General features: G+C 38.6%; 1 protein-coding gene across 1 annotated transcript; it reads left to right on the forward strand.

Annotated features, from left to right (window-relative positions):
- Nucleotides 1-3,938: 3,938 nt before the first annotated feature.
- SEC22B (SEC22 homolog B, vesicle trafficking protein) lies at nt 3,939-26,190 on the forward strand. The gene is made up of 5 exons (XM_019956707.2): nt 3,939-4,169; nt 13,638-13,747; nt 17,034-17,194; nt 18,813-18,959; nt 23,183-26,190. Exons 1-5 carry the CDS (start codon nt 4,095-4,097, stop codon nt 23,335-23,337), a joined length of 648 nt encoding a protein of 215 aa, XP_019812266.1. The 5' UTR covers nt 3,939-4,094; the 3' UTR covers nt 23,338-26,190.
- The last annotated feature ends 219 nt before the right edge of the window (nt 26,191-26,409 follow it).

Genomic DNA, 26,409 nt, shown 5'->3' on the forward strand with positions numbered 1-26,409 from the left:
GCTCAGTGGGTGTCCAACCCTCAACGACCCCATGGACTGCAGCCTACCAGGCTCCTCCATCCATGGGATTTGTCAGGCAAGAGTACTGGAGTGGGGTGCCATTGCCTTCTCCGCAAGTATGGATAGAAGAGAGTAAAGAAGCAGGAGGTGAAGAGGTATAAGAGGAGGAAGCCAAACAACACTGGGAACAAGAGCGTAGCCTTGGGCCAGGGTCCTGGTTCCACCGCAGGGGACACACATAACAGAATCTTTGAGCTCTTTACAGAACTAAAACCTCCAACAAAAGGAAGAAGATGTTAGCATTCTTCATTCCAGAGAAGACCACCTGAGATTAGATTAAAAGAACCAGAGAAGCTCATCAAGAGACTACCAGGTCTAGACTCTGCTTATACACCGTGATCTTTATCAGCATCCCTGCCCTTGAACCATTGCTATAAAACTGCACCAAATTTTCCCAAATGGGGAAACACAGTTTTTGAAGGATAAGCCCAAATTCTGTCTCTGAAATTCGATCCAGCACTGGTGCAAAGAGGCTAAGCTTTTGGCTTTGCCGATTGTGAATTACGCTGTACGTGCTCATTCCACTCTGACTCTTTGCAAACACATGGACTGTACCCGCCAAGCTCCTCTGTCTATGGAATTGTCCAGGCAGGAATACTGGAGTGGGTTGCCATTTCCTACTCCAGGGGATCTTCCCAGCCCAGAGATGGAACCCATGTCTCTGGGGACTCCTGCATTGACAGTTGGATTCTTTACCACTGGTGCCATCTGGAAAGTCCTGGAATATTGTATACAACCGATGAAGAATTGTCTCAGTCCATGAGTAGGCCATTCATTCAGTCATCTATTCATCAAACATTAACTGAGCATTTGCTAGGTTCCTGGGGGAACAGGGCACTAGACTCTGGGGGATAACAAATGACTACTATTACTGCTCTAAAAGATTTTAGAGGCTATGAGGGTAAAAAAGAAATCTGTTAAAACTTTTAAGTTCAATAAAATATTTTAGATCCTATCAAAACTATTCCAATTATCCTCACAACCCCACTATCTCAAAATCCAAGGGATGGGTCTGGTGGTCTCTGCCTAGCTTTCCCAACAAAGCAGGGAAATCGGACAAAAATAAAGAAAGTTTCATGAGGTAGCGTCTAAAGGCAGGGAGTAGTTTGCTTAGGCTGGATATTTGAAGCAGGGTATCTAAGGTGGTAATTATTTTAAATAGTGGCTTTCACATTACTTACAGTGTGCACCTTGTTCATTTTTCCTCCTTCCTCACCCAAATCCTAACTTTCACTTTAATGTCTGGACCAACTAACTGTGTGTGGACAACATAGGTAAAGATTGTGAACGAACTTAAGGTTGAACAAAATGAAAGTTCTGCTTTATTGGAGCTCACATTGTAGGACAGTTTAGTCAGTGAACTGATAATTCAAAATAACCACCAGCTCTGAGGGCATCAATATATTCGCAGCCTGATCGCCGCTTCCCAATCACCAGTGCAGCCAGGAGAACCAGGCTCGAGGTGGGGCCGACGGGCGGGTGCCACGATGGAAGGCGGGGCTCGTTCTGGGAGTCCCTGGAGGTAGCCAATGGCCACCTGGGAGACGGAGCTTTTGAAACCGACTGGCATGGAAACTGACCAATCAGAAGCTAATCTGGATAAACTGCAGAAGTGGTACCAGCAGAGTTTTGGCGCAGTTTGATAGGAGGTGCGGGTTGAAGAGCGATAGTTCAGATAAGCTGCTATTTGCTAATCTGTAAGAAAAGGTTTCAGTTTTTAAATAACTAGTTCAGCCATACTACCACATATGCCTGATAACAGCCCAGAAATAGTGCCTTTTTTTCTGTCTGCCAAGAGCATCACTTCCTCCTGAGGAAAAAAAAAAATTTTTTTTCATTTTTGGAATTATGTAATTCATACAGGAGCTGCTGTTTACTTACAGACAGTGTTTGGTCTGGGGGTTGATACGGGCCACAGGTTTCTGGGAATGTTATTATTCATCTTCATAACCTAGCTCAGTGTCTGGCATACAATTAGGCACTCAGGAATTGTTTAAAAATAAGTGGACACAAGCCTTGAACTGTTGCTTTCTTTGATCTCTCGTGTAAAGTCTCTAACCTTCTGACTCTGCCTTAATGGAAAGTCCCATTCTGTTTTAGCAGCTTAATTTAGATAGGTGCTTTATTTCGTTTATTTGGATACGAAGTGCTGTTCTGATATTCAAATTTCTGTTTACCTCCCCCCACCCCTCAGTACAACCTTTACAAATTCCAAGATTCTTGAATTTGACCCATTTCATAGTGTTGTCGGGCTTCCGGCGTAGATCAGTCAGTAAAGAGTGTGACTGCAATACAGGAGACCTGCATTTGATCCCTGGGTTGGGAGGATCCCCTGGAGAAGGAAATGGCAACCCACGCCGGTATTCTTGCCTGGAGAATCCCATGGACAGAGGAGCCTGGCAGGCTACAGTCTATAGAGTCGTAAGAGTCGAACACGACTGAGTAACTAAGCACACAGGAATAGTGTTGTCAGGTTTCAAGCAGACATCGGGCCTTGGGGAGAGCCTAGATCCAGGAACTACAAAGAGGCTGGAATTCCTGCTCCAAATTTGCTTCTCTATGCATTCTTCTCTCTTTGCTTCTCTCATCAACATAGCCTTACCCTTAATTAAAATATTGGTATTATCAATTTCCTATTACTGGAATTGTTCCAGCAGAGGCTGAATGACAATGACCATTTGACACCATGGTAGAAGACGCATCCTTGTTGAGTGGGAGGAAGAGAAGTTAGGTCAGGTTACATCTTTGAGCTATTTTAAATGTAAAATATTATGATTTTGTCAACCTAGGCTCCCATATACACAAGGATTGCCTTCCATTTCACTTTCTAACTGTGTTAAATAGCACCATCAGTTTGTCTTGTCTATATGCCTGTCCATCTTTTGTGTGGAGTCAATCCTCCCAAAATCCTCTCAAGAAATAACAATTTTCTCCTAGTAGCTGTAGAGTTGTAGAAAAGGTAACAAAACATGAGCTCTTTAACCTATGGTTAAATGCTAAGATGGAATCGTATCAGGATTAGGAGGATAGGTTTTGGAGTTCAACAGCTCAAATCCTAGTCCCATTACTACTAGCTGTGTCACTGTGGAAAAATTACTCTCTGAAGTTTTTTCTTTAACTACAAAGTGGGGACCTACACTTTCTCACTATATAATCACAAATATCCTGAGAGGCAGATAATATTCTCATATTAGAGATGGGGGCACCAAAGAAAAAAGAGATGGTAACACTTCTTCAGGTCGAGTTGTCTAGAGGTTTCTCCAATCCCGAGTAAATGAAGAGTTACTGGAAGTTTTGCAAGACTGTCCTGATCACAGCTTTCGGCAGGGTGACTGATCTAGGTAATTTCTGAGATCCTGTAATATCACTTACTCACATATGCAATTAATATTTTTTACCAGAATCTGTTTAAGGACCTGGGCATACAGCATACACAAGCAAAAAAAAAAAAAAAAAAACCCATACAATACAATACACACACACACACACACACACACAAAGAACTCTGCCTAAAAATATAAAAATACAGAAAATAATTTGTACTGGATATAAAATATATATAAAAACAAAAAAATAAATATGAAAATATATCATCTGATTGTCAGTTTTTTCATATACCCTTCATCTAAGTACCCATTAACTCCTGCCCTCCTTCCCAGCCCTCTCCCCCAACTTAAAGTATCAGAAACTAGAAAATTCTATTTCAGTTTGTGTGCCACGCCCTCTCACGGGTCAAGGCTTATTCAAAGCTGGAAATTCAGAAAAGTGGCCGGGGCCTTAGGAGTTTCTGAAGGTGTAAGGAGAGATCACGGAACTAGTGTGCCTGTAGTTGTAGTTCCCGATGGGAAGCCAATTCTGGGGACCGGTAGTGGAGAGCTCTAGAGCTTGTTTCCGGCCACCTCAGCGGGAAGCGGAGACGCGAGCAGCTGTGTCTCCGGCAACTGAGGTAGAGGTTTAACTGTTGTCCCGGCGGAGCAAGTCAAGACACATCTACGGCCGTCTGGGCCAGTGTTGGGTCTCCGTAGCCTGTAAAGATGGTGTTGCTCACGATGATCGCCCGAGTGGCGGACGGGCTCCCGTTGGCCGCCTCGATGCAGGAGGACGAACAGGTGAGCTGCTAGATCCTCAGGACCCCAAGTTCCTGCCAGAGCGCTATGCTGTCCGCCCCGGATTCCTTGTTAGGACGCGGGAGACCCCTGAGTCTTCCCAGGCATTTCTGAGTCCTCTGAAGTGCGTTTTCTCTTTTAACAGTGGAGAAAACTACCTGGAGAAAACTAACCTTTGCTGAAGGCGGAGATAGATTTTTATCTTACCTATTTCTTATTAGAAAAACACTCCGGAGAAGGGGTAGGTTTGGCTAATTGTGATCACCCAGTGTTCTGTAATTCTTTATGGACTCTGCTAAAATTAAGGGTTTCTGATTTTTTGCTGTTAATAAGGCTGACACGTCCTGGGGAAAATCAGCTCCTAGTTCTTTAACTCCTTTCTGTAGCACCTGATCCTTGACCTAGCTTGCTGACATCTATTGAAAGCAGATGTGGTAGTATTGCCACATATATGCTCCTGTTTGAAGTTCAGTACAGTACTTTCTTTCAAAGTTATGTCCAATTCCCACCTCCTTCAGTAAGCCTTACTAAATTCTTATTGTTGGAATTGTGACCCCTGTGTTATATTTCTGTAATGCCTTGTACTTTTGCCTTTGTCTTTCAATAAATTAAATTTCCTAGTAGGCAGATGACAAATCTTGGTCATTTTTGTATTTCCCATAGCTTTTACAATAGCAGGTTTAGTATAATAGGTGGTCAAAAATATGTTGCATTGATTAAAACAAACAAACAAAAAGTCCCAGAAAAAACCCCTAGATAGCTTCACAGGAAAAGGCTTTGTGCCTTAAAATCACAAGGCAAGTTTCTGGTGTGAGACCAGTTCCTGGAAATAAGGTTGGGGAATTCTGGAAGAAAGGAGGCTGAAAATGAAATTTATATAATTTATTTAAATTTGTTTAAAGTGATCAACTTTATTTTACTTTCTTATACAAGTAATTAAAAAAAACTTTCAAGGCCTAAAAAAAGTTGAGTTCTAGAAAAAAATATTTTGGCGTATTTTTTAACCTTTCATTCATATATTCATGACAAAAACCAACTCTCATTAAGCACATCAGGTGTGCCAAGCATGGTGTTCATGCAGGGGCTTAGGGAACATAGTCCCTACTTTCATGGAGCTTACAGTTTAGTGGAGAAGCCAGATCACTAACAGATAACTGTAATGTAGATAATTGCTGTAGAGGAGAAAGAAGTTTCTGTGATTGAACATGAAAAAGGTATCTAAATTGATTTTTGGACATCAGGAAAGTCTTCCCAAAAGGAATGACATCCAAGCCAATATTAGTGTCTCCTAATTGAGAAAGCTTCTATTTGGTTATATGCCCTTTTAGGTTTGATTTGCAAATACATTTACTTTAACTTTTATGAGAACAGCGATACAGATTGTGAAGTTGTTGTGTTGCTTAGTAGGTTATGCTGAGTGAAATATTTTCTATTCACTACACAAAAAAAAGTCTAAGCTAATATAAAATCTGAAAAATATAGCATGCCCTGAACTTTGAATTGTGAAGTATTTTTCTCTTCTCCAGCATTAAACATTTTCTTGGACTATGCAGAAGGAGTGAAATTATTAAAATGAATGCAGAACATGATTTGAAACAAAGGAGATGGTGTGAGGAAATGTTCCTTGAAGGATATGAAATTTGACTAAGAAATAGTTTTTACAAGGGAACAGAAATCTGGTCAGTTTTCCAACTATTGCTTTGAATTCCAGTGTGGGCAAAGAATATAAAGTAGATCTGAAGGTCTGAATATCAGTAGGCCCTTATTCTTTGCCTTGACACTTAATTGAAAAAATTAGTTGGTTATACTGTGTGTTTCATAATTCCAAATTAGGTATCAGTCTACCAAGATGGGTTGCTTTAATTGAAAAGGAAAGATATTTTACACAAAAATATTTTTATGATGGTAATTCTGTAGTGATTTCCTTTAGCAGTTTTGGCTTTGAATGATAACGTCCTATCTAAACTTTTAACATCTGCAAAAATATAAATCTTTGACTTATTTTTTACTATTAAAATAGAGCACCTTACATTTAGAGAGAGTGCCTATGCATGCGTGCTAAGTAGCTTCAGTCATGTCCAACTCTTTGTGACCCTATGGACTGTAGCCCTCCACTCTCCTCTGTCCATGGGATTCTCTAGGCAAGAATACTGGAGTGCTATGCCCTATTCCAGGGAAATCTTTTTGACCTAGGGATTGAACCTGTGTCTCTTAGGTCTCCTGCATTGGTGGGTGGGTTCCTTACCACTAACACCACCTGGGAAGCCCATAGAGTGCCTGCTATATACCAACCATTCCGCTAAGTCTGTTAAATGCATGGTTTCATTTAGTCTTCATACCAGCTATTGTTGTTTCGTTGCTAAGTCGTGTCTGATTCTTTGTGACCCCATGGACTGTAGCCTGCCAGGTTCCTCTGTCCACGGGATTTCCCAAGCAAGAGTACTGCAGTGGATTGCCATTTCCTCCTCCAGAGAGTCTTCCTGACCCAGGGATCGAATCCATGTCCCCTGCATTGACAGGCGGATTCTTTATTGCTGAGCCACCAGGGAAGCCCTTATATCAACTGCTAGGATGGGTACTGTTATTATCTACAATTACAGATAGGGAAGCTCTGAGGCTAAGAGAAGAAAAGTCTCTTTAAGTCACACAGCATAAGTAGTACAACGGAATTTTTCACTGGGATTCCTTCCTTCCCCTTCCCCTCCCTTGTCCCTCCCTCCTTTTCTCCCCTTCCTTTCTTCCTTATTAACCTACAACCGCTGTGTTAGTTCCAGATGCATAGCATAGTGGTTTGATACTTCTGTCATCAGGGTTTTTAACTTTGGCACTTTTGACATTTTGGAATGGATAATTGTTTGTTGCGGGAAAACTGTCCTGTGAGTTGCTGGATGTCTAGCCGTATCCTTGGCCTCTGCACCTTACATACCAATAGCACTACCACCACCCTCCCTCCAGTTTGACAACCAAAAATATTTCTTACATTTTGCATGTCATCTTTGGGGAGGATAGGCAAAGTCACCCTTGGTTGAGAACCACTGTTTTGGTTTTTAAAAGAAAATTTTAATTGAGGCATAGTTGATTCACAGTGTATAAGTTTCAGGTGTGAAGCATAGTGATTCACAGTTTTTAAAGGTTAGACTCCATTAGTAGTTATTATAAAATATTGGCTATATTCTCTGAGCTGTACAGTATACTCTTGGAGCTGCTTATTTACTTTATACATAAGTAGTTTGTACCTCGTAATCCTCTACCCCTAGTGTGCCTTTCCTTCCTTCCCTCTCCCCACTGGTAACCACTGGTTTGTTCCTTTTAATCCAAATCTGTCTGATTCTACACTGGAGCCTTAGTACCTAACTGTTACACTTTACTGCTTTGTTCTAAGATATTTTAATAATGTATTTACTTCTTGGGAGTCTGGAAATTACTTTTTAAGAAATGGATATCTTGATCAAATAGTTTTATAGTTAAGTATCTTAATTGTCCAGGCCAAATAAATATATTCTTTCAGTTATTTACATTAATAATAGATTCTATATTTTAGGTAGTTACTCCATGCTAGTCCCTATACAAACTGTCTTGTTACTGTAGATGAACAGTTATTCAAGTAATACAATAGAGCATTTTTTTTTTTTAAAGATAAGAGTACCTTATGCACTATTTTCTCTATGCTTTAGCTAGAAATACAAGCCTAAGGTAGAGAGATGAACTTTTCCAAACTACACTAAGTGATACTCTATTTCTCCCTTTCTGATGTATTTCTCCTTTTCAGTTGTTTGCAATTTCTTTACCTTTCTGTTCTACCTCAAAATACACCCTGTTGTCTTCTCTCATTGTGTCTCAGCTCTGTGGACTTAAAGAAGGTGTAGACGTAACTGAGTACAGAGCAGGGAACTCCAAGAAGCAGATGGTCTGTTGTACTGTTAAACTGCCACACTCCCTCAGTCATTGAGGGTTGATTAATCATCTTACTGTTATGGCTGTTAGAGAAAGATGGTTGGTTCTTGGTGCTGCTGGCCTTTGATCAGTAGAGCTTAACAGGGATTTAAAAATGATAAGGGCTTAGCTAAACATTATTGTAAAGACGAAAGATGGCATTTGATACAACTACAACAGTCATAAAGTGAAAGTCACTCAGTTGTGTGTGACTGTTTGTGACCCCATGGTCTGTAGCCCATCAGGTTCTTCTCTCCATGGGATTCTCCAGGCAAGAATAGTTGGAGTTGGTTGCCATTACCTTCTCCAGGGGATCTTCCCGACCCAGGAATTGAACCTTGCATTGCAGGCAGATTCTTTACCATCTGAGCCATCAGGGAAGCCCACCAGCAGTCATAGGTAACAGCAATAAAACGGATTGTGGTTGTGTGGCAGTTTACTACCCTGTACCTCCTATATTTTATGTACAGAACCGCATCCTAAATATACTGATGATCTCAAGTTTCAGAATTTGTGAATACTTTCACATCCACTTTATTATTGGATTGCTAACAGCTGTCTTTCCTTTATACTGTGTACAAGTTTCATCAAGTCTGTTTTAGACGAAGTAGAAAACAGAATTAGGACATTTAATTAACTATTTTTAGATAGGCTGGCTGACTGTGGGCCCTTTGTGACTGTAATCTTAAAAGCAAACCAAGGGTTTATCTCTAAAGCCATGATTATGTTGTTATGTGAGATCTATCAATAGTTCAGAGTTGCCATGTAGTCTTGAGCATTTCCCATGAATTAGATTTAATATTAAATAGTAAGATATCACTTGGAATGTGGCTTGACCATCACAGAAGCAATTTTAATTGTAGAGGTTGTATAGCACGCACAGGAGTAGGAGCTTCAGGGGTAGACTGCCTGGGCACAAATCCTGGCCCCTCCCTTCCTGGCCCCAAGTGCAGATAGGCAACAAGTAGACATTGATGAATGAATAATTTTCTCAACATAAAGTTAATTTGTGACTGTTGTAGAAAATTCAGTAAATACAAAAGGACCAAGAAGTTAATGGTGATTTTTGTTTTTTTTAACTAAAGTAGTGGTAAAATTAAGTAATCCCTACTTAAATTATACCCACTTGGTATCTAACTTTAATCTTTGTGTATGTGTTTAAAATTAAATAATGGGTAATAACTAATAATAATTAGGTAATAACCTAATTTTTTCACAGTGTATAATGAATGTCTGCTCATATCATTAAATATTACACATCATTTTGATGGTTCTGTATATAATGGTTCCATTATATAAATATATACCATATGTTATGTCACCCATCCCCTGCCCTATTATTGAACATATGTTTTTTGTTTTTATATGTTTTTGTAGTTGTTTGCTTAACACATATATGATGTTTATGTATACTTTCAAAGATGTAGAATTGTTAATAAAACACTGTGCAAAATTTTATAATTTCCAATACATATTGTCAGAATGACTACCAGAAAGATTGTACCAGCATCGTGTTCCCAGGAATGGTGATGCTAACTGAACCAGCAGTGTAAAATGTTGGTTGGCGTGTCATAATTCCTATGTAGGTATGTCCCCAGTACTGTACATTGGCATCGTTGGTTTGTTCGTTGTAAATTCCTGAAATCGTAGCATGCTTTTGGCCATTGTCTCTGTGTTTCTCTCAGATTGCAGTAATGTTTACAATGCCTCTTATAAAGTCAAAGGATTTGTACCAATCTTCATTTGACCAACAGTTTTTTGCCATTTTTTTAAATTCAAGTGTAGTTGGTTTATATTATGTTAGTTTCACACTTAGAATATAGTGCTTCAGTATCTTTATAGATTATACTTCAATTTGTTATAAAATACCATTATTCCCTGTGCTGCACAATATATCCATGTAGCTTATTTATTTTATACATAATAGTTTGTACATCTTAATCGCCCCTACCACTGTCTTGCCCTTCTTCCTTTCCTTCTGCCTAATGGTAGCCACTAGTCTATTCTCTGTATCTGTGAGTCTGTTTCTGATTTGTTATATTCGTTTTATTTTTTAGATTCCGCATATAAGGGATAAGACAGTATTTGTCTTTCTCTCTCTGACTTATTTCACTGAGCATAATACCCTCTCCGTCCATCCACGTTGTTACAATGGTGGAATTTCATTTGCCATTTATTTATTTAACTATTTCCTTTAAAGGGCTCCCCTGCCTTTAGCTGTCAGAAAACTTACATTTAACTTTTATGTTTGTATTTATTTTACTGATACTAATGTCTGAGTCCTGCCTCCAAAACGCTGATTTAATTGGTTTTGGGGTGCAGACTGAGCAGGAATAGTGTTTTTAAGATCCCTAGGAGATTCTAGTGTGAAGCCAGAGTTGAAAATCATTGATCTATGTTGATATTATTTCTTGGCACTTTAGTAGCCAAGGTTTTATCCCTGGGTCAGTAAGATCCCTTGGAGAAGGGCATGGCAACCCACTCCAGTATTCTCGCCTGGAGAATCCCATGGACAGAGGAGCCTGGTGTGCTACAGTCCATGGGGTCACAAAGAGTTGGACATGACTGAGCAACTAATACATTTTTAGTAGCCTCTGCAACTTTATTTCGGAGAAGGCGATGGCACCCCACTCCAGTACTCATGCCTGGAAAATCCCGTGGACGGAGGAGCCTGATAGGCTGCAGTCCATGGGGTCGAGAAGAGTCGGAGACGACTGAGCGTCTTCACTTTCACTTTTCACTTCCATGCATTGGAGAAGGAAATGGCAACCCACTCCAGTGTTCTTGCCTGGAGAATCCCAGGGACGGGGGAGCCTGGTGGGCTGCTGTCTATGGGGTCGCACAGAGTCGGACACGACTGAAGCGACTTAGCAGCAGCAGCAGCAGCAACTTTACTTGCATCCCTTGTATCTATTATCTTCCCTGGTGGCTCAGAGGTTAAAGCATCTGCCTGCAATGTGGGAGACCTGGGTTCGATCCCTGGGTCGGGAAGATCCCCTAGAGAAGGAAATGGCAACCCATTCCAGTATTCTTGCCTGGAGAATCCCTTGGACAGAGGAGCCTGGTAGGCTACAGTCCATTGTGTCACGAAGAGTCGGACATGACTGAGCGACTTCACTTTCTTTCTTTCTTTCTGGTGTCTATTGTTGTGGGGTCAGATATCTTCGGAATGCCACATAACAACATTGCTTAAGCAAACAGATTGACTCTACCACTCAAATTTAGGAACATAAGATATTGGCATTAGTTCAAAGCATGTGATGGTATTCACTCTCCCTAACTGGCTGGCCAGTCGTGAGAAAAGCAATATATATATTGGCATTACTGTTTAATACAATAATGTCACTATATATTATACTGTTAATTATTACAAAGTGTTATTAATATATAACAGTATATATGGTAATGTAGGAGTATTTCTCAGGCAAACAGCCTTATAAGTCATTGCCATAAAAACAGTGTTAAACTACAAATTGATACTTCTAATGGTCTCTGCCTGGTTCACTTCATACTTATTTACTTCCTTATTTATATTGAAATTTCCAGCTCACCATTTTTTATTTTATTTTGAGTTATGATTGACATATACCATTATATTAGTTTCAGATGTACAATATGATTCAGTATTTGTAGACACTGTGAAATCACCACAGTAAGTCTATGAGAGAGTTACTCTCCATCATGAAAAAATAGTTATGAAAATGTTTATTCTTTTTTTTTCTTGTGATGCAGACATATAAGTTTTACTGTCTTAGCAACTTTCAAATACATAATACTGTATTATTAACTACAGTCACCATGCTGAACACTGTATCCCCATGACCTGTTTTATAATTGGAAGTTTGTGCTTTTTGATTCCCTTTACTCATTTGGCCTACTCCCCCACCCACCTCCCCTCTGGCAGTCACCAGTCCATTCTCTATCTGTGAGCTTGTTTTTTGAGCAAGATTCCACTCTTTTTTAATGGCTGAATACTATTCCGTTGCGTATATATACTGCATCTTTTTTATCCATTCATCTATTGAACACTTATTATAGGTTATTTTCATATCTTGGCTATTGTAAATAATGCTGCAGTGAGCATAGCTTAGGATGCATATATCTTTTTAATTTAGTGTTTAATTTTCTTTAGATAAATACCTAGAAGTTGAATTGCTGAATCATGCAGTAGTTCTGTTTTTAATTTTTTTGAGGGAACCCCCCATATTTTTTCCATTTTGGCTGCACCAATTTTCATTCCTTCCAACAGTGCACAAGGGTTCCCTTTTCTCCACACCCTCACCAATGCTTGTTATATCTTGTCCTTTTGATAATAGTCATTTTAACAGGAGTGAGGTGATATCTTAGTGCGCATTTCTAGTTCACTATTTTAAATATAGCTTAAAATCCTATACTTGTATGTTTGTTTATCTGCCAGTTACATGATTTTATTTTTGCTTCCTTGGTTTTATTCTCAGTTCAGTGGATCGCTGTGACCACTAAGTTCTACTTTGTACTCTCTCATAGTTAGGCCTTAGGTCCAATCCCTGGGAGAACCCGGTATACTTTTCTATTTAAACGTTTAGTTATTAAGCATCTACCAAGGAGAGACTGTGTTATATCTTTCAATTTAGAATAAATAATCTAAAATAAAATAATTCCTTCCCATCACATAGCAGCAATTGTTTATTTCCCCCAGTATGTGGATCAATAAAGTATATTTGCTTCTTACTCTTCATGCACTTCTTTTCCATTTTTGTCTAATAGGTTATTGAGATATGATTTTCTCCTTTTGAAATGACTCTGCTCTTTCCCCCAGTAGACTTTTTCCTCTCTTTAGAAAAAAAAAAAATTGTGAAATCATTTAGAAATTGTTTGGGAAAATATTGCCTGTAATTCTGTCATCCAAATGTTACTATTTTCATTTTTTCTATGAACATATCCCTTGCTATCCAGACGTTTGCATTCCAAACTTGGAAACCAAATAGATTTATTTAGTAAAGGATATTTTGACTTTCCAGTCTTCATCCTGACTCTTCCTTGTTTTTACCTAGTTGCAGTTACAGTGTTCATAGTAATTTACAGTGATGGGTGCACACACGTAGTTTTGCTTATACATCAAATACTGTAACACTTTATGGAAGATTTTGCATGATATTTCAGCATAAAAATGAGATTCATTCATTCTGTCTTTCCCAGGACTTTCCACTGAGTATAGAACATGTGTGATTCTGTGGCAGTAACCATGCAAGTGAAGTGGGTTAGGAGGAGGGCACTGACCTCACAGTGGAAATGGATTCAGCAAGTACCTTAAATGCAGTTGAGGATTGTATTTTTGCTTTTTAGAAAATAACTAATGTGACTTTGTTGAAAAACTCAGGGTTTGGGCTCCCTTTTTTCTCTGAAAGTAGGCCACTTTTATTTTGTTAAATCTTATTAATGTTATTAACCTATAAATGAAAGACCTTATTTACATAGCGTCCTCAAAACATGATACTTCTTACCAATTGCTACTGTTTTTTTTGTGGAACATTCTTAAATGAAGGTGTCTTCTTTCAGTCTGGCCGGGACCTTCAACAGTACCAGAGTCAGGCTAAGCAGCTCTTTCGAAAGTTGAATGAACAGTCCCCTACCAGATGCACCTTGGAAGCTGGTGCCATGACTTTTCAGTGAGTATAATCTTGATTTCTTTGTGATCATTTAAGTATGAAATACAGTAATTACACCTGAGAAGAATGGTAACTTTTTTCAAATGCAAAGGTAATTTTGAAAATAGAGTCACTCTGTGGAGGCAACTTTCCTGGCTCTAATTTTGCAAAACTGAAATCTTGGTTTCTGTATTCAGTTTGTATACAGTAATTCACCCTGTTATCTTGTGTCCAGTAATGCTGTATGTATCATGCAGTAATAGATAACTTTTGCTTTGGGAGCTTCTTAGAGCCAGACACACATAGATTAGTACACTTGCTTAAACATTTACTGACACTGTAACCTTGAGCAACCCACATATATTTTACTAGGCCTCGGTTACCTCTATAAAATAGGGAATCATAGGTTTATGAGAAAATCCCTGTATATCACTTAACATTTTGTCTGGCACATAGAGAATAGTCAATAGGTATTATTATTTAGAGAATAGAAAATTATAAAAGATAATTTAAGAGCATCTAATCAGTGGTTGGAGAAGGGCATGGCAACCCACTCCAATATGCTTGCCTGGGAAATGCCATGGACAGAGGGGCCTGGCAGGATACAGTCCATGGGGTCGCAAAGAGTCAGACATGACAGCATCTAAACAACAACAACAACAACAACAAATCAGTGGTTGTAGACAATGCATACAGCTGAGAGAGGGATCAAAGGGACTTTATTGGGTCTCAAATTACCTACAAATAATTGGTATTAAGTGTTTAATTATATGTCAAGTTTGAAGGTGCTAAAACAGGCAGGATTAAAAAAGAAAAAAGAGGACAAGAAGATCAGAGGAAAATAAGAAAGGATAAGCTAAATAATCCTTAGTATGTTCGGAGCTCAGATACTGAGATAATATAGACCTAGGAAGAACCCATTGTGTTTAACTCAACCAACCAACCTTCTACTCATCAAGAATAAGCAAACAAGTATACAGAATCAAAACCAAAACAAGACTCTGGCCTATTGGTTAAGAAAATAGTGAACATTAGGTTTTGTAAGTTATTTCAACATTAAATAATGTTCAGTTCAGTTCAGTTGCTCAGTCGTGTCCGACTCTTTGCAACCCCATGGACTACAGCACGCCTGTAGTCCTGATGGCCTCCCTGTCCATCACCAACTCCCAGAGTTTACCCAAACTCATGGCCACTGAGTCAGTGATGCCATCCAACCATCTCATCCTCTGTCATCCCCTTCTCCTCCTGCCTTCAATATTTCCCAGCATCAAGGTCTTTTCAAATGAGTCAGCTCTTAGTATCAGGTGGCCAAAGTATTGGAGTTTCAGCTTCAACATCAGTCCTTCCAGTGAACACCCAGGACTGATCTCCTTTAGGATGGACTGGTTGGATCTCCTTGCAGTCCAAGGGACTCTCAAGAGTCTTCTCCAACACCACAGTTCAAAAGCATTAATTCTTCGGCGCTCAGCTTTCTTTATAGTCCATCTCTCAAATCCATACATAACTACTGGAAAAACCATAGTCTTGACTAGATGGACCTTTGTTGGCAAAGTAATGTCTCTGCTTTTTAATATGATGTCTAGGTTGGTCATAACTTTCCTTTCACATTATTTCCTTTCTAAATAATGTTGCTGCTGCTGCTAAGTCACTTCAGTCGTGTCCAACTCTGTGCGACCCCATAGACGGCAGCCTACCAGGCTCCCCTGTCCCTGGGATTCTCTAGGCAAGAATATTGGAGTGGGTTGCCATTTCCTTCTCCAATGCATGAAAGTGAAAAGTGAAAGTGAAGTCGCTCAGTGGGTGTCCAACCCTCAGCGACCCCATGGACTGCAGCCTACCAGGCTCCTCCGTCCATGGGATTTGCCAGGCAAGAGTACTGGAGTGGGGTGCCATTGCCTTCTCCATAAATAATGTTAGAGATGCTCAATTATAATATAGTATTTTTTATCTTTACTATGGGTTAGGAACAAATGACCTAGGAAAGATCTCATGGAATTGAAAAGAGATTTTCTTCTGCCTCCTTCTTTATAATCTTATCTCTTCCCTTATTTGCATCTAAGAGCTGTTTGCTAAAGATGTATTCTTTGCCAGACCGTGTATTAAGTCTTGCCTTTAATATTCTTAGCTTGTCCTCTTATTATAGCAGAGAGAGACACATATGCATACTGTACTATAATACCTAGGACAAGAAGTGCTATAGAGCAGAAAAAAGGAAGCAAGTTTTCAGGAAAGGGGACTCCATTCTGTGGAGTTCTGGGGTGCCTTAGAAGCCACATAGAAGGGAAAGGGATGGGGGATGTGTGTAATGCTTTGGACCCTTAAACTCCTACTTAAACTAAAAAACTTCTGACTTTATTTGCTATACATATTGGTCTTCTGGATATAATTTTGGCTCAAATAAAGAGTGCTGTGGCTACAAACTCATTTGAAAACCACTGAGTAGCCAGCCTCTTTCCAAAAATATCTCAGACATGCAGTAATATAGCCTCCTCCAGACTGCCAGGGATGATATGATGGACATGAGTTTGGGCAAGCTTCGGCAGTTGGTGATGGACAGGGGAGCCTGGCATGCTGCAGTCCATGGGGTTGCAAAGAGTCAGACATGACTGAGCGACTGAACTGAACTGAAGGCTGCCAGGGAGCTCACTCTCACAAGAGGAGTCAGTTCTGTTATTGAATAATTTGCAATTAATACAGAGTTCTTCTACCCTAGAAATTAGGAACTATTATTAGTCCTGAGATTGGTATTTTCTGTACCCAGTAATCATTGTGACATTAACTTCTAACTTTTTAGTGTTCACAAAAATTTCCAGTTCCACAATTCTTACAGATGGAAAAAGTTTAAATGTGTGTATATTATTACTTGTTTACTATACATGATCAAAGGGCAGATGGAGTCACACCCCTAAGTTTTCAAGAAAAAGTCTTAAGTATTAAGATATTTTAGTTGAAGAATTATGTGATGAATAAGTATGTCTAAATACTCCTTTTGGAATATGCTTCTAATAATGGGAAGATGTTTGTTTTCTAATTCTAGTGATTTATGGTTTGTAATTGACTTTCTGATTTCGGCTTGAATATTTTCAAGTTTGTATAAGGAATTTCCTGGTGGTCCAGTGGTTAGGACTCTGCCCTTCCCTTGCCAAGGACCTGGGTTTGATCCCTAGTCGGGGAACTAAGATCCTGCAAGCCGGGTAGAATAACCAAAAACAAAGTTTGTATGGCGCTGAGAGTCTGTTTCAGACTGTTGGGAGTGTTATTAATCTACAACAATTTTTCCTTGCTTTTTTCATTTTTGTCTCTTCAGTTACATTATTGAACAAGGAGTATGTTATTTGGTTCTGTGTGAAGCTGCCTTCCCTAAGAAGCTGGCTTTTGCCTACCTAGAAGATTTACACTCAGAATTTGATGAACAGCATGGGAAGAAGGTGCCAACTGTGTCTAGACCCTACTCCTTTATTGAGTTTGGTAAGTTTTTGTGCCTTACTTCTCTGTCAGGGGAGTAGACAGTGTAGAGAAGCTAGTGATATAATTTGACTTTTTTTTTTTAAAGCTTATCTAATGTTTTGGATTCTGCCTCTTCTCCTATTCCATGTCTTTTTTCCTTTTGAGTGAATGAGGCTTCCTTCACATAAGTATTAATAATTTTCTCTGGCCTTTCGATATTTTCCCCATAGAGCTTGTTGCCCTTTGCTCTTTTTTGTAATTTGTTTTGATTCTTCATTAGGGTAAAAAACTGCCTGAAGATCCAGATTGACATGTAATTGCTGAGTTCTTCTTTTTCCCAATTCAGTGTCTTCACCCCCACACACACATACAGTCACAGTGAGACCCATTTTATGGAGATCAGAATTTGGAAATCAGAAAGAGTGGTGTTTTGTTTCTTTTAATAGAACAAGATCCTCTAATTTAAGTACTAAAAGATATGTGGTATTGGGGCACAACAGTTCCTATAGGCAGAAGCATTGAGCATGGGTGTCCATATTTGTACAAGAATTATAGAAAGACTCATTGCTCAGAGCTGGTAAAATATAGGATGGCGACATATCAAAGGAAATGTCCTGTAAGTAAAAGAAAGGAGAACAAGTATGATTAGATTACATCATTGACATTTTTAGTTAAAAAATAAACTGGTTTTGAATACTACCTCTGGATTTCTGAAGTGTTTCAAGTTTGCTAGATAAATGAGTCCTCTTGCTTTGTAGAAATAAAGAAAATGTATTATAGCAAAGCATTACAGTGTTTCAAAACTAAACTCTCCAAGTGCTAATTTTATCATGTCTGGTTTTGCAGTTTTTATTTTTGTAGGCGATAGAAGTTCAGTAAAACCAAGAAAAAAATAAGACTGCTGTACCAAAGTCACACAGGAAATAGTTGGTACCCTCAAATTAGCTTAAAAGATTGTACACAGAGATATGAAAGGGTTATAGATGAACTGTAAGGTACAGTAACCTGAGACCAGTAGCATGGTAATTGTTATCAAACCTAGGCTTGAATGGATAAGAGCAGTTTCTGGAACTGGGAAGGAGAAAATTTATAGAAGAGGGCAATTTCAAAGGAGCAGTAACTTTTGGTGGAGAAATACTACCAGCACAAGATGACTTCTCAGGGAGGAGACAGAGGAATGAACCACTGTCACTGTCCACTCTCATTCCCTGCTCTTGGGGTGTCCGCTTTGGCTGAACCTAATTGGAAGCTAGACAGCATGAAACCCACTGATGTAATTCATGCAGGTTAGCTTCCCAAAGCAGAAGGCAGGGTGCAGAAGGGTGGGAGGCAATTTAAAGGGGCAAATAAAGGGTAGCCAATACATTATCTTTAAGATTTTAGCTAAAAGTTGAAAATATAATCTTTATTAATTATTCTTTTCATAGTTTTATGATATGCAGACATTGGCAAACATGAATGAGCGTGCAGTTTTGTAGTAGTATTTCGGGAAATTCCCTGTCACACTTGATACTCATTCAAGAGTCTGGTTAATCATGGACAGTTGCAAAACCAGGACTAAACTCAGAATATACTCTTACCTACTTCTTTGATGGACATGAAAAAAATTGTTAACAGTCACTTTTCTTCATCATTATAGATACCTACATTCAGAAAACCAAGAAGCTTTACATTGACAGTCGTGCTCGGAGAAACCTAGGCTCCATCAACACTGAACTGCAAGATGTGCAGAGAATCATGGTGGCGAATATTGAAGAAGTGTTACAGCGGGGAGAAGCGCTCTCAGGTATCTAAAAGCAGTACGAGTCTTATGAGCAAGTGGCTCTTATTCCACAGGCAAGGATAGCTTATTTGGGGTTACTGTTTATGCTGTCAGATTCTACCTAGTACTATTAAGAATTCATTTCTCCAAAGTGGATTATTTGACAAGCTTCCAATATGATATGTTTCTTCCTAGTGTGGTTAGTTTCTATTGAGTTGGAACAGTGTAAAGTCTCATTCCATGTAAGAAACAATTACTGTTTCCCAGGTATTTACCAAATTTGATTAGTATTTATAGAAACACATAAGTTAAGGAAAATGAAAAGAGGAGTGAGAGGACATTGTCAGTGGTTTATGGCAATGGTTTCATAAGTAGCTGCTTCAGGAGACTTTACTGCTGCCAGATCAACTGTTATAAAATACCATTTCATCAAGGCGTTCCTCTGCAGAAAAACTTCTAAGACCTGTGACTACAAGATCTAGTCTGGTCTCAACTTACTTTTCATTCATCCAGTTACTATTAATTGAATACTTATAATGTTCAAGGCAGGCTTCCCCAGTGGCTCAGCATTAAAAAATGTGCCTGTGGTACAGAAGCCACAGGAGACACAGGTTCCTTGGGTCAGAAAGATCCCCTGGAGGAGGAAATGGCAACCCACTCCAGTTTTCTTTCCTTGAGAATCCCATGGACAGAGGAGCCTGGTGGGCTACATTCCATAGGGTCGCACAGAGTTGAACACAACTGAAGCCACTTAGCAGCCAATGTGCAAGGCACTGTGTTTTCTATTGTGGAAGATAAGGAGATCGCAGAAGTGTTTCATTCTCCCTGGTTCACAAACATTCTGCCTCAGCCTGTTCAGTGTCTTCATCATCCTGGACCTTCCTTAAACTCTAGATAAGAACTGCCTCTTCAAAGAAGCCTTCCCTGATCCTTACAGCCCCTGACACATTAATCTCCTTACTCCTTCAAATTCTTAAACACTTACGTATTTTACGTAATGTAAAAAAGCATGTAATGTTTTTTAGCACATGGGGTATGTGTATGTGTGTGTACTAATTTACCTAAAATATATAACTAATGTTTAGATGTTACCTAAGTGTTTAATGTGAGCATATACGCTGTTTTATATCTATTTTATATACTTATTTTATTTCTTTCACAGTAATCATCACAGGTAGTTGCCTTAATGTATATTTTTAACATTCAGGCTTGTTACATATTCATGATTAAATGCATGCATGTGAAATCACTTCAGTCATGTCCTACTCTTTGTGACCCCATGGACTGTAGCCCGCCAGGCTCCTCTGTCCTTGGGATTCTCCAGGCAAGAATGCTGGAGTGGGTTGCCATTCCCTTCTCCAGCCATTCCCTTCTCCAGTGAATAAATGGGTTTTCCTTTATTATGATTTTAACCTTCATGTGTATAGTCAGCAATTGTCCCAGTGTATAGCTTCATACTCTTTAAACATCAGTTTTTGGATAAGTGAGTCTATATAAATTTTCATCGTAGCAGACTCACAGGTTCTACTCAGGACAAAGTAAACCAGTATAGGAAACTTTTTTAAAGCCAAAATTTATAAACTGTTCAATTAATCAAAAGTATATGGGATTTCCTTCTAGTGCTTTGCTAATTGCTGTAGTGTTGATATGCTGATTAAAAATGAAGTACATTTTTACCCTTAAGAAACTCCATGTGATTGGGAAGATAAGAAACATTGTCACAGAGTAACAGACATCAATTGAACATTTACATTGTGCTAGGCAATATGGTAAGGGGACTTTACATATATTTTATTTATTCTTTAGAGTAATCCCATGTGAAGTCGATGGTATCAAACCAGTTTTACAGATAAAGAAGCAAAGACTCAGAAAAGTAGCTTACTCAAAGCTAAAAAATAGCTTACAAAAAGTAGCTTACTAGCTTTTTATACTGCTAGTACTTGGCAGAATTTGTTGGTCCATGGAGTCCTTGTTCATCTTCAGAGAATGATAGTTGTAAATCATTATGTAGATTTATACTGGCTGCCCAGGTGGCACAGTGGTAAAGAATCTGCCTGCCCAATGCAGGAGACGTGAGTTCATTCCCTGGGTTAGGAAGATCCGATGGAGGTGGAAATGGCAACCCACTCCAGTATTCTTGCCTGGGAAGTCCCATGGACAGGAGCCTGACAGGCTATAGTCCATGGGATCACAAAGAATGAGACACAACTGAGCGACTGAGCACATAGATATATAGACAATAAGAGCTAAAAGAATGTAGAAGGAAATAGATAAGTGAACAGGAAAGATTTCTTGAATTTTGATAGATTAGGAAGGAGTGAAGAGTGATATTTTAAGAGGAAGAAAAAGCATATCTGAACAGGGCATAAATGAAGACAGTGGGAAGATTCAGTTCAGTTCAATCGCTCAGTCGTGTCTGACTCTTTGCGACCCCATGAATCGCAGCACGCCAGGCCTCCCTGTCCATCACCAACTCCCGGAGTTCACTAGACTTCTTCCTCTTTAGGCTTCTCCATAATAAGAATCTATCTTTTATACTTTTTTCTCTTTTTGTTTTAGAGCTAGTCAGCTTTGCATTTAAGACCCAAGAATAGTTCCTGTGTAAGATCAAATTGTGCCTTTTTTACTACCTAAATATACCTGTTTCTTTTAAGGCATAGGTTTTATTTTTTTATTCAAAGGTGTGTCACTCTACTGCAGTGTAGATTGCACAAATACAGGGATCATGTACGTTTTGATCGTAACTGTACCCTCTAGCACTCCTCATGGTGCCCACAACATAAATATTCGCTAAATAAGACTTCTCCAAGCAATAGCTTTGTTTTTATGATACCATCTGTTTCCAATGTTCATATGTAAAGAAATTCTCATAACTATTGCTTACTTTATATGACCTAATATTTATTTCTCTTCCCAGTTTTTCTCAGCAGATTTAGATTCATTTAGCAAATACTTATTTATTGAGCACTGACTATATGCCAGATCCCGTTCTAGGCGCTAGGAATATAGTAAGAAACACTGTAGTAGTTAAAAACCTCTGTCCAGTCTGTCAAACTGACTGGAAAAATTCCTTGCAGTATTGTCATGGCTATTTCTCATCCCTTAACTGTTTTTTTGCATGACAAGGTGCTTTTCTTACAGGACAAGTTACTAATTTCGAAATGGCTGACATGCCTGTGTTATTAAGTAATGCCACATTTCTCAATCAAAACCAGCCCCTATTAAGCAACTCCAAATAGCCCAAAAGCATTCTCCAAGGAAGACCAAATAGATTCAGATTGCAAAATAGTTTCTCAAAAATTTAAAGAAGTGAAAAGTTTGATTAGAATTTATGCCAAACTCAGAGTTTGTTTTTATTATTAAAAATATGTCATATATTTTAAGCCAGGTTTAGCTTATGTGTATCTGGTTATTTCTCTAAGTGCTTAGTTAACAATTAAAAGAAGATAATGACATTACAAATGTTCGTATAGGAAAAAAAACTTTGCAGAAGATTCTAAAAAGCTTAATTTAGTAGATATTGGTGGTTTTCTAGCACCTGTGATTGTATTTTCGTTGTAATACAGCTTTCCTATGTCTGTAAAATACAATTTCTGATAGTGTTATCTTCATAATAATAGTCTTTACCATGTGAAAAGTTTTAGAAATTTGGTAGTAGTCACTGTTGAGATACAGGTTAATACTCAGTGTCTGGTTCATTGAATCTTCTGCTTACCTGAATTTTTCATCTTACCTGGATTATCATTTGTCAAAATATGAGAGAATATGATTTAAACCATTAAGAGATTATGAAGATAGTTGCTATCAGCTAACATTTATCAAGTGTTTACCATCATGTAGGCATTGTGCTCACTTTACAGATATCCTATGGTATGGTTACTATTATTATATATTCCCTATTTTTATAGACAAAGAAGTTGGATCTTAGGCTGAATTGCCCAGTATCATATGATTGGTACAGCTGAGATTTGAACTAGGGTCTGAGGCCAGACCCTGGACTCACTCTACAGCCTCAAGAATTTGAACATAAGTTTAACTGATTATTTGAAAATGCATTTTAGATTTTACAGTGCTTTGGGATCATGAGTTAATCAGTGTATACAACCTTACACTTCAAAAAAAAAAAGATAATTTAAACTTCATGATTTGAAGTAGTGCTACTCATTTGGGTTATTTTTGTTCTTAATACAGTTGATAAAATACTTTAAGGGACTAATTAATGTTATCCTTTTTTTCCCTTTTGACAGCATTGGATTCGAAGGCTAACAATTTGTCCAGTCTGTCCAAGAAATACCGCCAGGATGCGAAGTACTTGAACATGCGTTCCACTTACGCCAAACTTGCAGCAGTAGCTGTATTTTTCATCATGTTAATAGTGTATGTGCGCTTCTGGTGGCTGTGAAGTAGTGAATCCAGTCACTGGCAAGGGAGAACCTAGAACCCGGCAGGTGTATGTTTTCAGGAAGCTGAGCGCACAGAGATGTGTATTAGAATCCAAGTGGAACTTCTGCCTCTAAAGACCTTGCAAGAAAAGACATGTCCTGAAAATGAAAGATTACACCTCATTTAGTGAAGCTTAGCCCTATGTAGAAAGTGTCTTTCCGGGGCAGAGGCTTTCTCTGGGTGCTAAGCCATATACATTAGGGAACAGTAGATTATTTTGTTTGTTTTTTTCCCCTCCCAGTGTTTTACATTTTTCAAACAGCACTGACTGGGGCATTCTCATTCTCTAATGGAGCCGTCAGTGAGATTTGGCTTAACCAACTTATGCTAGCAAGTCTGAAACCCTTCAGAGAAGGCAGTCCTTCAGGAAGTTTTTTGACTCTGTTTAATCAACATTCCTTTCGTTGGTGACATTTGTGATTTTCAGGAATCTGAGTTGTTTGATGGCCTTTTAAACAAGACTCCAGTATGTGAAGGTTAATTGCTGTGCTGCAAGATACCCTGTCTATTGGCCCCTGTAGAAAGTTAACCTTGTTTTTCATTTATGATAATTTGCTTATTGCACAATTGCTTTAGGGTTAAATGTATTATATTAAGATGCCTTGAAATTATATTATAGCACTCCTTGATTAAGAAGCAAAAATGTTTTCTGTCATTTACTCTTAAAAGACTTAAAATTATTTGGGACATTCTTGATTTTATTTTTCTGCATCTGGTTTATATTAATATAAGAGTGAGTATAGCATATAGCCAGAGGCCCCTGACTTAGAGGGAAGACAGGCCAGCTCATCACTACAGCTTTGTCCTCTTTTCTCACTTCTTCACTACGATTTTCCCCACTCTTCCTCCTGCCACAGCTTGCTAAGGTTTTTTAAATTGCTCTGAGCCCTATAGTTTCATCTCCCATAAGTATCCTCTCAGTATATTCTCAAACTTCAAAATGGAAGATAATCAGTTGCATAGTTAATTAAATTGAAAATTTTCAGAACAACTACTCAAACTACTAAACATACTTATCTAAGAAAATCTGAGAGCACCTCATATCTGCTTCAGTTATGTAATTCTCTAGGAATGTTCTAGAGATAGGCAACTCATTTACAGTACATTCTGTTAACAAATAAAAGTACCTGAATTTTCCCTTTTTTGCTCAGGGATGATGAGAATTTCCTTTTACTTTCTGAGGTAGAATTTTTTAAATAGGGAGAATAGGCCTTTTAAATATTGTCACAAGAGTCTACAATATAACCTCTAATTCCTACACATACTGCAAATATTTCTTTAAATTGTACAGGAAAATGAACCAACTTCTTACTTCTTAAGATCTTTGGAAAGAACTTTAACCAGTAAGCAATTTTATAACTCAGGATCATCAAACCTACTATTCTGATTCCTGATAGAGAAAAAAATTTTTTTTTCTTTAAAACAAGGCAAGGAGAAATGCTTATTTTATTCCTGATAATTTATAGAACTAGAATAAAAATTTTTTCTTCCCACTTTGGACCTCTCTCTGCCAATTGGAGTTTTGTGCATGAAATAAGAAGTTACTTTTTATAGAGAATAAGTGCTTGAAGTCCCTAAAAGTCTTGTCCCTAAGTAATGATGTTGGTAATAAAAGCCTTTGAAAGGCTGAAAACCTAAATAGTAGTACCATAGCATTTGGTACTTCTGTAGGAGTGGAGAGTGAGTGGCAGCTCGTTGTTGAGAGTTGCATGCTGCAACCAAGTGGTCAGCAATGAAATAAATACTTCTAGAATGTTCCCTTCAGTGTGAAGCTTTGTTATCTACTATAGTTAATTTACATGCACATATTCTTCTAGATACATTCCTACCTAAATTCAGAGGGTTAATTAAAAAATGATATGGGGTAGGGGATGAGAAACAAAGAGATAAAGTAGTTAATGATTATGATGGCAGAAAATGAGAGAGCAGGACTGTCATGGCTCCTACTTGTGTTCTTTATTGGAGGAAGTGCGAAGATCTAATTAGGTGGAATCAACCAGCAACCAGACAGACATCTAAAATAGAACGTGATAAATGCTGTTCAGGGTTGTCGAGGGCACATTAAGAAAGGACACCTAATTTACTGTGGCAAGGAGGATGGTAAGAGAAGGAGAGTGTGACTTCCCTTACAGAGTCAGTGACTTGTGCAAAGTTATGAGTTAAAAGAATGAGATTTGGGGGGATCGTATTCCTTGGTTTGGGTTTCACTGGTGGCTCATATGGTAAAGAATCTGCCTGCAGTGAGGGAGTTCGATTGTTGGGTCAGGAACATCCCCTGGAGAAGGGGATGTCAATTACGTCTGACTCTTTGTGACCCATAGACTGTAGCCCACCAGGCTCCTCTGTCCATGGAATTCTCTGGCAAGAATACTGGAGTGGGTTGCCGGGCCCTTCTCAGGATCATCCAGACCCAGGGATTGAACCTGGGTCTCCCGAATTGCAGGAAGATTCTTTGCCATCTGAGCCACTAGGTAAGCCTGAATGGTGGTGGCCACACAATTAAGGCTTTTGGTTAGTGTATTTAGCAGAAGTGACTGAGCCATACATGGTTGTCTTTTTAGCTCAGCAAAAGGCAAAGACAGAGGTCGTACAGATGTTACTACTATAATTGCACATTAACTAATTGAACCAAATAGCTTGTACTTTTAAAAAGTCCCCAAAGAAGAGTTTGTAGCATGTGTGACATAGTTTGAGGTAGAAGGAGCAAATTGAGTCCCACATCCTTTTAATCATTACAGGTAGGGTTGACCCAACAGTCAACTGTCTTGAGCAATTTAATCACTCTGTTTAATAAAGTTTATTTCAAATGCTGTGATTGAATCCATGTTTTAGATTAGAAAAGTTGTTGGAAATTTGAGTTCCATATCCTCATCAAAACTGGACTAATTCTTTTTTTCTTCCATAACCTTCATTAACTGAGCACATTATTAGGCATTTTACATGTCTTATTACAGTCCCCTCATAACCATTTTCCCAGGTTGCCCAAGGTCACATAGCAAGTTGAAGTACCAGCTCTGATAGGCCTCCAACC

The sequence above is a fragment of the Bos indicus genome, chromosome 3 (assembly GCF_029378745.1).
Source record: "Bos indicus isolate NIAB-ARS_2022 breed Sahiwal x Tharparkar chromosome 3, NIAB-ARS_B.indTharparkar_mat_pri_1.0, whole genome shotgun sequence".
NCBI classification, from domain to species: Eukaryota; Metazoa; Chordata; class Mammalia; order Artiodactyla; family Bovidae; genus Bos; species Bos indicus.